A 13,723-nucleotide genomic window follows, 5' to 3' on the forward strand; every position below is an offset into this window, starting at 1 on the left:
CAGAAGAAAATGAAAGAAGATAGTGTATAGAAGATACACTTTGAGGAATTAGTATTGCTCTTAAATAATAGGAGGGTAGAGAATTATGTCAGGAACTCATGGGATTCACCAGCATGCCTCCTGAGACTTCCATGTCTCGTAAAAACCACAAATAAGTAAATGGAACAACCACAGCCTGGAGAACGCATGAAACCAGAGGCTCAGTCCTCCCACAGGGGGATGCCTGGGCTGCCCCGATGGAAAAGAAATTGAGACATCAGAAGTCCTGGGTGAGGGTGAGTGGAATCTAACATGGAGCTTAAAAGAAGGAATTGATGGATACTATTGAAGCTTCAGAATGACTGTAGCTCTGGATACCATCACCTGTTCCTCTATTGCAATATCTTTTTTTTTTTTTTTAAAGAAGATTTCATGTGAAAAAAGACTCTAGTGTAGGAAATGAGTGTAGTTGAGCAAGACATGATTTGGCCAATGCTGTTTGCTCGCTGACCCACCCATGTCTCACAGACCTTGTTTCTAGAGTACACTCTAGATTCTTTGCCTGAGGACTTTCTCCAACCCCAGAGAGGTAGGTCCTATATATGTGCATGGCAGGAAGATATTGCCAGGGACTTCATACTTCCCGAGAACAGCTTTCAAACAGTGACAGCTAGGAGTTGATATATAAATACAGTTCCTAGATTTTTCCTTCTAAACTAAGATCCACTTCGCATACAGTTGGAACTGGCTTGCTAATGTACGTTTTACTGGTTGTATTTTCTTGTTATGGGCTGACTTGCGTCCTCCTAAAATATATCTGTTAAAGTTCTGATCCTCAATACCTCAGGAGGGGATTGTATTTGAAGAGAGTGTCTTTCAAAGAGTTAATTAGGTTAAAATGAAGTCATATTTTATGCAATACAATCGTGACTGGTGTCCTTATAATAGGAGGGTTAGGACACAGGACACGGACATACACGGGAAAGACCATTGAGGACACAGCAAGAAGACAGCAATGTACAAACAAGGAAAAGAGACCTCAGAGAAAGCAACCCACCTGACACCTTGATCTTGGACTTCCAGCCTCCCGAGCTGTGAGTAAATAAATTTCTGTCATTGATTCTGTGGTATTCTTTTATGGCAGCCTGAGCAGGCTCTCCCTGCCATCTTCATCTGACTATCTTCTATCTTCTCTTCCTCCCTACTGATGCTTTTCTTCACTTCTTAAAAAATAGACACACAAATCCTAATCTCAAAATCTGCTGTTGAAAAACCAAACCCTGGATAGTGCCTTATAAAACAAAAACAAAAACCCACTGTGATACATAGTCACCAAGAAGAAAGCAACATTAATTTAAAAAATTAAAAAAAAAACAAAAAAACAACTGATTGAGCAGTAGAGTGATTAAATCTGCATTCAGGTAATAATGAGGTTGCATTAGATTTTTATTATATGTCATACATTAGAGTGTGTTAGTATGCATTTTGTATTGCATTATATTTTCTCAAATTCACCTTGACACCAGCAAGGGAGAGCTGCTACATTCAACAGTCAAAGGAACTTAGATTGGACCCAGTGTTGAATGGTATGCCACTACTTACCCAAACTATTTGTACAAAGATTTTTCACTTGAATAAACTGTCAACCCAGAGGGCAGTACTGTTTCTAGGAAGGGGCAAGTGGGTAACAACAAATTCCTCTCGGAAGCCTAAGAACTAAAATTTGCTTAAAAATAGTAATAGAGCATCCGAATGAAAAGAGGTCTATTAGGTCATGGAATGCTAATACTGGTATTTGCTGGTCAACTATGAAATTAAGCACATATACATGATAATTGTGTGCGTGTGTGTGTGTGTGTGTATGAAATTGCATAATAAAAGACATGGGGAGCAGGGTATTTGTATAAGATTCCTATCAGAAGATCTGTCTTTGGTTGCCATCTTGGATCCACGATGCACTGGTGTGATAAAAAATGTTAAAATGATGTCTCATGAATCAGAGTGAACAAGGTCTATGTCTTGGAGCACTAAGTCTTCATAAGTTTCATGTTGAGTCAGTAAGTCTTGGTAAGGATCTTCAGAATGCGATCTGATCAAGCAGCTTAGTGCAGAAGCCTAGAAATAGGACATCATCACATCTACAATTATTTACCAGGCTTTTCAGTGATTTTTATCTGATCTTGTAAGTGCTTTGCTGCAATGCTCTGTGTAGCCCACTGATTCTCAACTGGTGGTACTTTTACCCTCCAGGGGATATTTAGCAATGTCAGAAGACATTTTGGTTGTCAAAATTGGGAGTGGGAGAAGTGATTGACATCTAACAAATAGAGGCCAAGGATGTTGCTAAACATCTGGCGATGCCCAGATCATGACCCCCGCCACACATAATTATTCATTCAAAATGTCAATAGTGCCAAAGCTGAAACACCCTGACCAGCCAATGTTTTCACAACAGCCTTGGCAGAGATAGGGCAATTCCAGCCACGTCTGGAACTACCGTAAAATACATCTTTTCAGTGATCTTGTCAGGTATTTACGTAGCCAACAGTCCATGCCAGCATCTACAGGAGTTTGAGTAGTAGTAAGAGAGAGGGTCATTCATTCCATAAAAAAATCATAAAATGCTATCCATTAACACGAGATATATCCCCATCTCTTTTGTCCTAGGGACATGGAAACAGAAATATCAGTGTGATAAATTTCAGATGTAGCAAGGCCAACCATTTATGAGGGCTTTACGGAATCTATGATGGAGGAACGCACATGTGACAATGTGAGACTACATACACACGCACGAATATGTCTGTGTGCATGAGCACATGAACATGTTGGGGTGTGAATGACTGATGGGATTCCATGAAAAGTTATGAGGTGTGGAATTAATATCAAAATCACACGTATGTGTAGAGCTATTGTATTTCTTACTTGGCTGCTATTTTTGTCGTTAAGCGTTTATTCAATTATGGGCGAATTGTTGAAGATATGGGAAAAGCTGCTGTTTCCCTATCGCACAACACAGTAAATATATTACGTGTTCAGTACATCTTAGAGGGATGAATAAGAAATAAATGTGTGGAATGAGGGAAACTGACTATGAATGAAGTGTCTGTACAAAGGACTATTTAGAAAATGAGTGGCTGGTGAATGTAACACGTAACTATTGTTCTCTAACTTCCTATCTCCCATCTTGCCATTAAGAGGGATTTTTTTGGGGGTGTTTTGTTGTCATTGTTGCCAATTCTCTATTCAACCAGAGACTGAAGTTAACAATTAGCACATATGATTCTTCGAGATGCTTTAAATGCTGCCTCACCTTCTCCATAGAAAAAGCTACTTACCCAGCTGACCTCATTGCCATCCACGGTATAAGTGAGCCCACAGAGTGAGAACGAAATAAAAATCTCCACACAAGTCAGTATCATTTGAAGGATCACAATACTCTATGGAAGAGAAGAGGAGCAAGAATTTAGCCTGCAATGTGCTCATCCTGGTTGTCCGGGGGCAAGGGGCCGGGATTGGTGGATATTTTGCAGAACAGTGCACTTCCTATCCAAGACACGCACATTCTGGTAAGGCACCATATTGGGTCTGACACAAACCTGGCCTCAGTGAGCAGCCATAAGTAAACTCCTACAGAAACAAATATGAGTTATAGGAATTCTAAATGGCAGAGCTCTGCAAAAGAACTCTCTTACCATTCTAGAGTTAGTTGCTCCTATTTCAGCCATTTCTTCACACGTGTTGGTCAAACACTGAACACACAACGACTTCTCTCTCTCTTTCTCACACACACACGCACATTCATACACATACACAAACATCATGTGACTCAACTTTACTCACAGAAAGGATGGATTTACTAGCATTCCATTGGTCTTTTACTTTTTTTTTTAATTTTTAATTTTTGAGACAGAGAGAGAAAGCATGGGGAGAGGGGCAGAGGAAGAGAAAGAGAGAGAATCCCAAGAAGGCTCCACACTCAGTGCAGAGCCCAATGTGGATCTCGATCCCATGAGCCTAGGATCATGACATGAGCTGAAATCAAGAGACAGACACTCAACTGACTGAGCCACCCAGGCGCCCCTACATTGGTCTTTTTAAAAATATTTTTTTATTTATTTGTGAGAAATAGAGACAGAGAGAACACAAGCAGAGAAGTGTCAGAGAGAGAGGGAGACACAGAATCTTAAACAGGCTCCAGGCTCTGAGCTAGCTGTCAGCACAGAGCCTGATGCGGGGCTCGAACCCACGAACCGTGAGATCATGACCTGAGCCGAAGTCGGATGCTTAACTGACTGAGCCACCCAGGTGCCCCTCGATTGGTCTTTTAAATTAACATTAAAAGGACTCAGACCAGCTCTCAAATTTTGTATCATTTTCACTACCAGAAATCCAGAGGCCAATCCTCAATTAATGCTGCAGCTCACTCCCTCCTCTCTGGGCACACTGATCTATAAGCTGTCTTTTTATCATTTTCTTTTTAGAACAGCACATGTTCATCAGAGAAAATTTGGAAGAATAAAAGTACATGTTCTTAAAATGACACACAGAAATGCACACACATAATCCTGCAATTCTGCAATCATGTTTTTGTTTCATTTTGGGGTTTTTAAAACAAATTTCATGATTATATTTATTTGTTTGTTTTCCTGTTACTTTTCAACATTTAGAAACTTCATTGTAGGCTTTAGTCACTGAAAGCTGAGGTACCTGAAAACAAGCATCACATGTGAACATACCATCCAGCAAATTAGTACTTACAGTTATAAAAGATTTAACCAATGAACACTCAGGTAACTCCAAGCAATCAAGTAAGAATACATCAACTAAATTCACTGAGAGAAGAATTATCCCAGTGCTTGAAAGTAGTGTGCTGATAATGTTAGCTCCAATACTGACTCCAATCTGGAAGAGAATAGCACATTTAACAGAAATACTCAGGACACTTTGTGTTTCCAGACACATCTGCAGTACCCTTGAGGCACACCCTGGCTCTGTGGGCTAATGTAAGGGGTCCTTCATAAGTAATTCAATTTCCTGTTTTACTGAAGCAGTTGGTTGGCAACCCACTCTACATCATGGGAGAGGCGGAATTAAGTGGTCCCCCAGAAATGAAAGGCCGTGGAGCCAGCATTATGAGTGTTCTACTTGTTCTGATATCACTGGTAGGACTGATCTTGAATATGTCCACCCTGAATTAGAAGCTCCCTGATACAAACATGCAAACATGCACCCCTCTCCATTTTAGCCTTCCAAAATGTCTCCCTCAACCATTGAAACAAGGATCTATATGTAAAGACTCCCTTACTTTGCTTCTTACTAGGCTAAAATTCAGACGGTTGGATACTTTCTCCTCTTGTTTTTAATTTTAATTTTAATTTACTTAGAGAAAGAGAGAGAGCAAGAGGTGGAGGGACAGAGAGAGAGAGAGAGAAAGTCCCAAGCAGAATCTGCACTGTCAGCACAGAACCTGATGCAGGGTTTGAACTCACAAACTGTGAGATCATGACCTGAGCTGAAGTAGAGAGTCAAACGCTTAACCAACTAAGCCACTCAGGCACCCAGGATACATTCTTGTCTTTAAAAAACTAAGTGTATGCCTCATTTTCTAAAGAGTTAATGGATCGCTGAAGAAAAATGTGCAAGTCAATGAAATAGATGATTGAAGAAAAGGTTGCAAGTCAATGAAACAGACTGGGATATCCAAATTTTGTGTTGGTTTGGCCTCCTCTAGAGAGTCAGAGTCAACGTCAACTGTTCTTACTAACTCATTAAGTGAGCAAAAGGGAAAATGATACTCACCAGAAATTTTGTTTGTTTTTCTGTACTTGAGATGGTCAAAGATCCAGACATGATGAACTGTTCATAAGACAGGGAAGACATTAACGGCGGAGAACACTTTCCTGTCCCCATCACCCATCTCCACCTTAGATGACTTAACCTGAACCCCAGTCCAACAGAATATTCCTAAAGAACAAATCATCGAACTGAACCGAGTTGAATCTGGGTCCATTTTAGGCATATGGATGGAAGAATATTGATGTGGGAAGAAGGTGAGGCAGGAGCTCAAGGTAGATGCCATCGACTGTGATAGAGTCGGATGGGATGAATGATTCTGCCCTGTACACCCCCATCCTAATCTGTCCAAATATATTCCAATATGAAAGTTCGTTTGCTTTCAAAGTACACCTGGAACATCTCGGGTAAGAATGATTCCCTTCAAAGTGGGGAGCATGGGACTCAAGAGCACTTTTTTTTTTTGCCAAACATTTACAATTGGTCCTGATGGTAAGGTCCGTTGTCACCTTCTCTCTTACAAATTCCCTACCTACTTGGCACAGTGTCTCTAAAAAAGTCTAAAAAAGAGTCTCAGCCATTGTCTATAAAAAGAGAGGACAAACTAATAAAATACACTTTTCCCTTTATTTATAACTGCTAAATAGCTTCTTTGATTCCCAAAGTAGTTCAAACAGATATACTCACAGATGCCGCAGCCCAGAATGGGTAGCCAATATAAAAGCAGAATAAAAGATTCCTCAAGTCCAAGTGCCAGTAAAAAAAAATCTCCATGATCCCAAATAAGAAACATTTCAAGCCAATCATTATCTGAGCTACCTGGAGGAACAAAAAATACAAGGGGGAAAGTAGAAACTCTCTCTGTTAGACTTTTCTCCCTCAATCTCAAGGTCACGTGTGAATCACATGTTATCTTTTCCACCTTCATTGGCTCTTAAAAATAATCTTGGAAGAGTGAAATCCGAAGAAATGGTGTTGGTTTACCAAGCCCTGTGGATGGTTATTACCTAATGGGAATATTATATTTGGGCACAAACATCCCATTTGAACTCTGGGAGCCTGGAACACCTTCAAACCAAAACATCTGACCTAAATGGACTCCCAGATATATTTTCTTACCCACTTTTTACCCAATCTTGTGAACTGGCATAAAATAATTCCTCCCAAATAAAATTGTAGACCATTTAATTTCCCATAACTCACCCCTAAATGTCTGTAGGACTAAAGGTAACTTACACCCAGGGATTGCAGATTCTTTTTAAGGAAATCATGCAGCTTGCTGTGTAGACGCTGAGTTAAATCAGATGCATCTGCTTGTCCCACTTGCGCATTGTGAATTTCATTTGCTGAAATGCCCTCCACAATCCCCTCAGTAGCAACGACACGGCTCATCCTGTAAGACACCACATGTAGTCAAAGTTCTTCCTTAAGCCCTACCGCCCTCAGTGTGCAAAATGCCACACACATTTCTGGGAGGTGTTTCAAAGAAAGCCACCGAGTGCTTCCTAGTCCTGAGAGGATTGTATTTCATAGGAAGGGAAGGCACTGAGAAAATGGATCACATGTAAAACTTGTTAACCTGGCTCTCAAATCTATCTGAAGGATTGATAAGCAACCCTTACTTGAGGCCTGGGAGGGATGGGGGGTTCTACAGCTCTCCAGGATGGAATCAACGGAATATGGAATTCTGGAGGACAGTAGTGGGAGACAGGCAGGGATAAGAATACAACAGAGACTTGGACAGCTTTATTACCACTTTCCAGAAACCCACTGGATTTATTACCACTTTCCAGAAACTCACTTTCCAGAAACCCACTGTAGAGGGGACACCTCTGTTGTTTCTCACACATCTGCAAAAAAAATGAAGCTGTGGATTGGATGGAAAGAATGCATACATTAAGGTCAGGTACACCCGGGCATGAATCCCGACTTCCCCAGTTATTTGCGCAGTGGCTTCAGACAATTCACATACATTCTCTGAGTTTCTATTTCTTCAGCTGTGATTTAGACCTCATAAGGATCTTCTGACGTAATGTTATTGAGACAATTCATTGAAGTTATTTAATAATCTGAAACGTGATGCGTGTTTCCAGTTAATTTTTTTCTCCTCAGAATAGAGCAATTTAAGTTTTCCTATGAATTCTCCGTATCATTGCCTAAAATTTCAATATGATCCATTTTTAGCATACAACAGAACGGACCTCACTTGACTGACCTTTCCTTCTAAGCCTACATTACTTTTTTTTCTTTCAGAAAGCTATACTATTTTTCTGTGTCTAACATGTTAATGCATTATAAGATTGTGAAAAAATAGAGAAAAGTTAACTGGACACAAGTAGCAGTATTTGCCTTCATTCCATTCCAGTATTTGCTGATGTACAAAAATGGCCTTTGAAAGTTTAATTATGATTTATGTGCACTCTTGTCTCTAAATGTTTTACACTTCACATTATGTATTAAAAATCTATCCAAGTGTCTGTTAATTATCACTTTTCTGTTTGCACAATTTTTTTTTCTTTTTACAAATAGTTTATTGTCAAATTAGTTTCCACATAACACTCAGTGCTCATCCCCACAAGTGTCCTCCTCCATGCCCATCCCCCCCTCCCCCCCACATCCATCAGTCCTCAGTTTTTGTCAGCATTCAAGAGTCTCTCATGGTTTGCCTCTCTCCCTTTCCCCCACCATTTCCGCCCTTCTTCTCCCCCTTGTTCCTCCGTCAAGTTCCTCCTAATCCTCCTATATGTGCAAACATATGATATTTGTCCTTCTCTGCCTGACTTATTTCGCTCAGCATAACACCCTCAAGGTCCATCCACGTTGCTACACATGGCCAGATTTCATCGTTTCTCATTGCCATGTAGTATTCTATGGTATAGGTAAAACACATCTTCTTGATCCACTCGTCTGTTGATGGACACTTAGGCTCTTTCCATGTTTTAGCTATTGTGGAGAGTGCTGCTATGAACATTGGGGTACATGTGCTCCTATGCATCAGCATTTCTGTATCCCTTGGGTAAATTCCTAGCAGTGTTTGCACAATTTTTTAAAAAAGAATAATGGTATGATCTACTAAGCGTTTTCAAGATGCCATAAATGTATATTTTAAATTTCTATTTATTTACTCTTCGGAGAGAGAACACAAACGAGGGAGGGGCGGAGAGAGAGGGAGACAGAGAATCCCAATCAGGCTCCAGCCTCTCAGCTGTCAGCACAGGGCCCAACATGGGGTTTGAACCCACGAACGATGAGATCATGACCTGAGCTGAAGTTGGACGCTTAACCGACTGAGCCTCTCAGGTGCCCCTAGATGCCATATATGTTTTAAGTGACCTATTTTTGTTACTGTAAATAAGTATGCATTTAACATTTATATTTATAAACTCCCTTTTGTGGGATTACTAGATCAAAGCATAAGGATAAGAGCATGTGTTACAGATCCCAAATTCCATGCCAAAAGATTTTATCTATTTACATTGTCACTAAAAATACATAGATTATCAGGTTATGCCACCCTCACTGAAACGCCTCTCTTCTAAAGGTTAAATCAACTACATAATATATTAAGTCAAATATAAAAACTAGTGGCAAAATGTTTCATTTTCTGACTGACATGCTAGTATACGAGATTTTCTTGATCTTTGTTTCTTTAGCTTCTAGAACATCACTTGGAATATAACAGGAGAACATCCTTTACTTTTTAAATAAATTAATGGCAAACAGTGAAAGGAAGATTGGAATCTATTGTTGAAATTTTAAAACAAAATCAAGTAACACTTTTATGGATAAATGATGAATTCTGATGGAAAGGACGGACAGAAATTAAGGGTGGCACATGCTGCTCTAGAAACTTCCTGAATTACTTCTATCACTCTCTTGCCTCCACAGACCTTTCTGTCTGTGTATTTCAAAGTTAAAAAAAAGGTATATTCAGCTTCTGATGAAGAAGATAATCTTATTTTTCAGAACTCTAATTGTAAAATAAAACATTGCCCTATCATGTGTATGAGCACACATATACATCTGTGTGGTAAAAATCTTACATGGTTGGGAAGGGGAAAATAATGATTGTCTTTGAATCCAGAAGGAAGGAAAATGGGCCAGTAGCTCAGGGCTGAGGCTTTAACTCTGCCTACAATGATTTATTAATTTTTTAATTATATAACATTTAAGCAAATGAGGCAAAAAGCTGCTGTCTGTGGACTCCGGGCAGTAGATAAAGTATTTGTAAAAATATTATCTGTGCCTATATCTTTACTACACAAATAATAGTAAGAGAAAATACTGGCACAGAGCGACTGCCAAGTTGGTAGAGAAAGAATTTTCTGCTCTCTCTTCCCCTCCTTGGGTCCTCACTCTTCCAGCTCAGATCTGCTCCCAATCCAGGGATTTTGTGGATCCTCAGTCCAGGCTCAAGCACAGAATCATTGCCAAACTCAACCAGAAATATATAAAACCGAAAATGAGCTGTGCCTACCTTGATGTCTATCCCAGGTTGCTGGTGGGTGTTAAGTCGCAAGCTATCCTGGTTTGCAACCTTGTGTTTCATACCGTTCATCGAGTTGACCCAGTCAACCCTGCCGTTGACCCTCTATGGAGAAAGATTGTTATGGTAGAATTGTTACTCTAGGCTTCTTTATTTTCAACTTTAGGTCAAATACAAGGGCGGTAGAGATAAGCTAGCCTTAATATTATCGGAGGATAATCAACAATCTACCACGCTCAGAAACAGAGATATTTCAACAGTTTCCTGATCTTGTCTGATGGTACGTACTCCACTGTATCTGTTTCCACTTGATTCTTTTATTTAGACCCAAACTCCCTAAATCACATTTATGTGAATAGCTCTGTTTAATTCTAGTTACGTTCTTAAGGTGCCCCTATCAAAAAAGGTGCCTTCAAACCCTGGCCCCCCTTCTCTGCCAAATGCTTTTTCTCCTTGCTGAGAGTATGCTTTTGAAAGGCTAAAGTAACGTTTCCTTCTTATCTCAAACATCCGAGAGTCACATGTACAGAACCAATGTTTACGAACAAGGTATAGTGAATGGTGTTCAGAATTCCTTCTTCAGTCCTGACATGACAGACACAGGGGTCTACTTATTATCTATATATTAGAATTAAAAAAAAAAAGGAAGCTGTGATTTGATCCAAGATCACACAAGGAGTAATTAGTCAAGCCAAGCCTGTCAAAACGCAGGCCTGTGTCGTGAGGGTTAATTTCAGGAAGCTGAAAACAGACCTGAGTGGTTTTTCGGGAGCACCTGTGGAGGGATGACCCTTGGTCAAGGCATGAGCACATTGATTCGTTGTGTTGCTCTGTAACTATGGGACTCAGGAGTTTCTCGGTGGTTTGGGCCAACTTGTCAGCGTTATTTATCGATAACAGTGTGACTAGTGATGTGCATGTGGCTTCAGTGAGATCGCAGGATGGTATGTTATTGGGACTGGTTGAATAACATGCCTGTGTGTCAAGCCAGGCATAAGAAGCCCCCAAACCAATACAGTTGAGGGCTCCCCGGTCCTGAGGGTTCCTGTTGGGATTCCCTCTCAAAAACAGAAAGAAGAAGGCAGGGCAATTGGGGCACAAGCCTGGCATTATGGAGCCCTTGCAACGAGGCAGTCTTTAGCTGGAACGCACAGCTTTAGTTTAACGCTGTTGCTATATCGTGTCCTAATCCTGCAAAATATGTCCTAAAGTTGTACGCATAGTCCAGTTGGATCCTATGAGTCTTCTTTAGAAATTAAACCCTAACTGCTACCATCAGAACATTTGGCATCAGAAGTGACATGGTACTGAAGACCCAGATTCGTCTTTCACTAAAAATATTGCTAAGGATGTATTTATAAATAAAAAGGGTGGGGTTTTTTTATTTTTTATTTTTTTATTTCTAGGAGAGAGAGAGAGACAGCGTGAGCAGGGGAGGGTCAGAGAGAGAGGGAGTCACAGACTGAAACAGGCTCCAGGCTCTGAGCTGGCAGTCAGCACAGAGCCCGATGCGGGGCTCGAACCCACGAACCGCGAGATCATGACCTGAGCGAAAGTCGGACGCTTAACCGACTAAGCCACCCAGGGGCCCCAAAGGGTAGTTTTGATAAAGGGAATGCACAGATGGTTACTGAACTTCTTCAGTTTGAAGTAGCCCAGACTTTAAAATAAGTTGCTTGATAACAGAACTTCCCGGTATAATATGGAAACGATAGAAACTGGATCTGAGGATCTAGCAAAATGGATGAGTAAGAAACTGCAAAAAAGTGGCAAGTCAGCTAACAATTCCTTGTTAATGTTCTTGCTTAGCAAGAGCAGGAGTGAACTTTTCCCTTTTTGGCCAGCAGGAGGAGCACCAGCCAAAGGAACCTGGACAACTCCCGCGATCAATTGTCTACATCTATAAAGATGGCTCCTAAGAATTTAGTTTAGTTTAGGATGAACTAGTTTAGGATGAACCAACGGAGCGGTGCATCATTTACACTCAGAAAAAGGCAAATGCTCTACTGTCCTTCCTTTGCCTTATGACGGTCAACATCTACTGAAGCCTTAGAAATACCACAAAAGCTGGTGGCGTCAGAATGGCTCTAAAAGACTATAAAACAAGCTCCCAGGTGAGATGGCTCTTGCCTGGGTTATGACTGATGCTGTGATAAAAGAGGTACCACCAGAATGGGCATCTTATTTGCTCTGGTGACCTCAGGAGGATGGGAAAAAATGGCAGTCTTGAGGCATATTATTCTGTAGCTTTCTTTGCTTCTAATGTCTTTGCCTGGCTTTGGTATCAGGGTAATACTGGCTCATGGAATGAGCTGAGAGTGTTCCCTCCTTTCTTTTGCGAAGAAGTTTGTAATGTATTGTTATTATTTTTTAAACGTTTTATTTATTTCTGAGAGAGAGAGAGAGGGAGACACAGAATCTGAAGCAGGCTCCAGGTTCAGAGCTGTCAGCACAGAGCCCGACGCGGGGCTCGAACCCACGAACCATGAGATCATGACCTGAGCTGAAGTCGGACCCTTAACCGACTGAGCCATCCGGGTGTCCCATATTTTTTCTTTAATTATCTGATATATTCACCAGGAAACCTATTTGGGTCTGAGTTTCTTAGTGGCAAAGTGTTTGAATATTATTTCAGTTTATTCACTTGTTATAGATTCACTCATATTTTCTAATTCTTTTTGGATCAGTTTTGGTAATTTATTTCTATCTTACAATTTCATTTATTTGTGTAAGTTGCTGGCATACAATTGTTCAGAATTATATATAAGGCCCTTATAATGCTTCTAACATTTGTGAAGTTGGTGATGGTGTGCCCTCTTCTGTAACTGATTTTGATAATGTGTGTTTTCTCTCTCCTTAATGTTTGGTCTAGCTGAAGCTTCTCAATTTTGCTGGCATTTTCAAAGAACTAACTTTAGTTTCCTTGATTTTGGTTTATTATTTTTCTGTTCTCTAAACATTTCCTTGTTTCTGCTTACTTTGAGTTTAATTTTTTCTCCCTTTTTCCTGTTTCATAGGAGGGGGGCTTAGGCTATTGATTTGAGACATTTTTGTTTCTGATATAAGCACTTACAGCTATAAGTTTTCCTCGAGGCCCAGCATTAGCTGTCTCCCATACATTTAATATGTTTTCTTTTTTATTCAATTTAAAATATTTTCCAATTTCTTTTTTTAAATTTCTTTTACCCATAATCAATCAAGGAGTGATTTATTTACTTACTTACTTATTTATTTAGTTTTAAATGTTTTTTTAAATTTATTTTTGAGAGACAGAGAATGATCAGAGGAGGGTCAAAGAGAGAGGGAGATGCAGACTCTGAAGCAGGTTCCAGGCTCTGAGCTAGCTGTCAGCACAGAGTGTGACGTGGGGCTCGAACCCATGAACTGTGGGATCATGACCTGAGCTGAAGTCAGACGCTTAACCAACTGAGCCACCCAGGAGCTCCGAGAAATGAGTGATTT

At 40.3% G+C, this 13,723-nt stretch overlaps 1 protein-coding gene across 3 annotated transcripts; it reads right to left on the bottom strand.

Moving 5' to 3' along the window:
• Positions 1-1,442: 1,442 nt before the first annotated feature.
• LOC144218904 (high affinity immunoglobulin epsilon receptor subunit beta-like) lies at positions 1,443-10,376 on the bottom strand. Of its 3 annotated transcripts, none has more exons than XM_077748888.1 (8): positions 10,253-10,376; positions 7,577-7,625; positions 7,012-7,168; positions 6,463-6,594; positions 5,782-5,838; positions 4,741-4,884; positions 3,318-3,419; positions 1,443-2,094 (listed from the first exon to the last, which is right to left on the bottom strand). In XM_077748888.1, exons 3-8 carry the CDS (start codon positions 7,165-7,167, stop codon positions 1,969-1,971), a joined length of 717 nt encoding a protein of 238 aa, XP_077605014.1. In that variant the 5' UTR covers position 7,168; positions 7,577-7,625; positions 10,253-10,376; the 3' UTR covers positions 1,443-1,968. The 3 variants fall into 3 exon arrangements, with proteins under 3 accessions (XP_077605014.1, XP_077605015.1, XP_077605016.1); XM_077748889.1 differs by having other exon boundaries at positions 7,577-7,642; XM_077748890.1 differs by lacking the exon at positions 7,577-7,625.
• Between the last annotated feature and the right edge of the window lie 3,347 nt (positions 10,377-13,723).

The sequence above is a fragment of the Crocuta crocuta genome, unplaced genomic scaffold, assembly GCF_008692635.1.
Source record: "Crocuta crocuta isolate KB4526 unplaced genomic scaffold, BGI_CrCroc_1.0 scaffold323, whole genome shotgun sequence".
In the NCBI taxonomy this organism is placed as follows: domain Eukaryota; kingdom Metazoa; phylum Chordata; class Mammalia; order Carnivora; family Hyaenidae; genus Crocuta; species Crocuta crocuta.

What these genes read in the sequence shown, in the direction of transcription:
- LOC144218904 (XM_077748890.1), bottom strand. Translation starts at nt 7,167, where the DNA reads ATGAGCCGTGTCGTTGCTACTGAGGGGATTGTGGAGGGCATTTCAGCA. An exon ending in AGAATCTGCAATCCCTGGGT is followed by an intron (nt 6,595 to 7,011) that starts GTAAGTTACCTT and finishes TTGTTCCTCCAG; the next exon opens with GTAGCTCAGATAATGATTGG. An exon ending in ATGGCAATGAGGTCAGCTGG is followed by an intron (nt 2,095 to 3,317) that starts GTAAGTAGCTTT and finishes TCCTATTTCTAG; the next exon opens with GCTTCTGCACTAAGCTGCTT.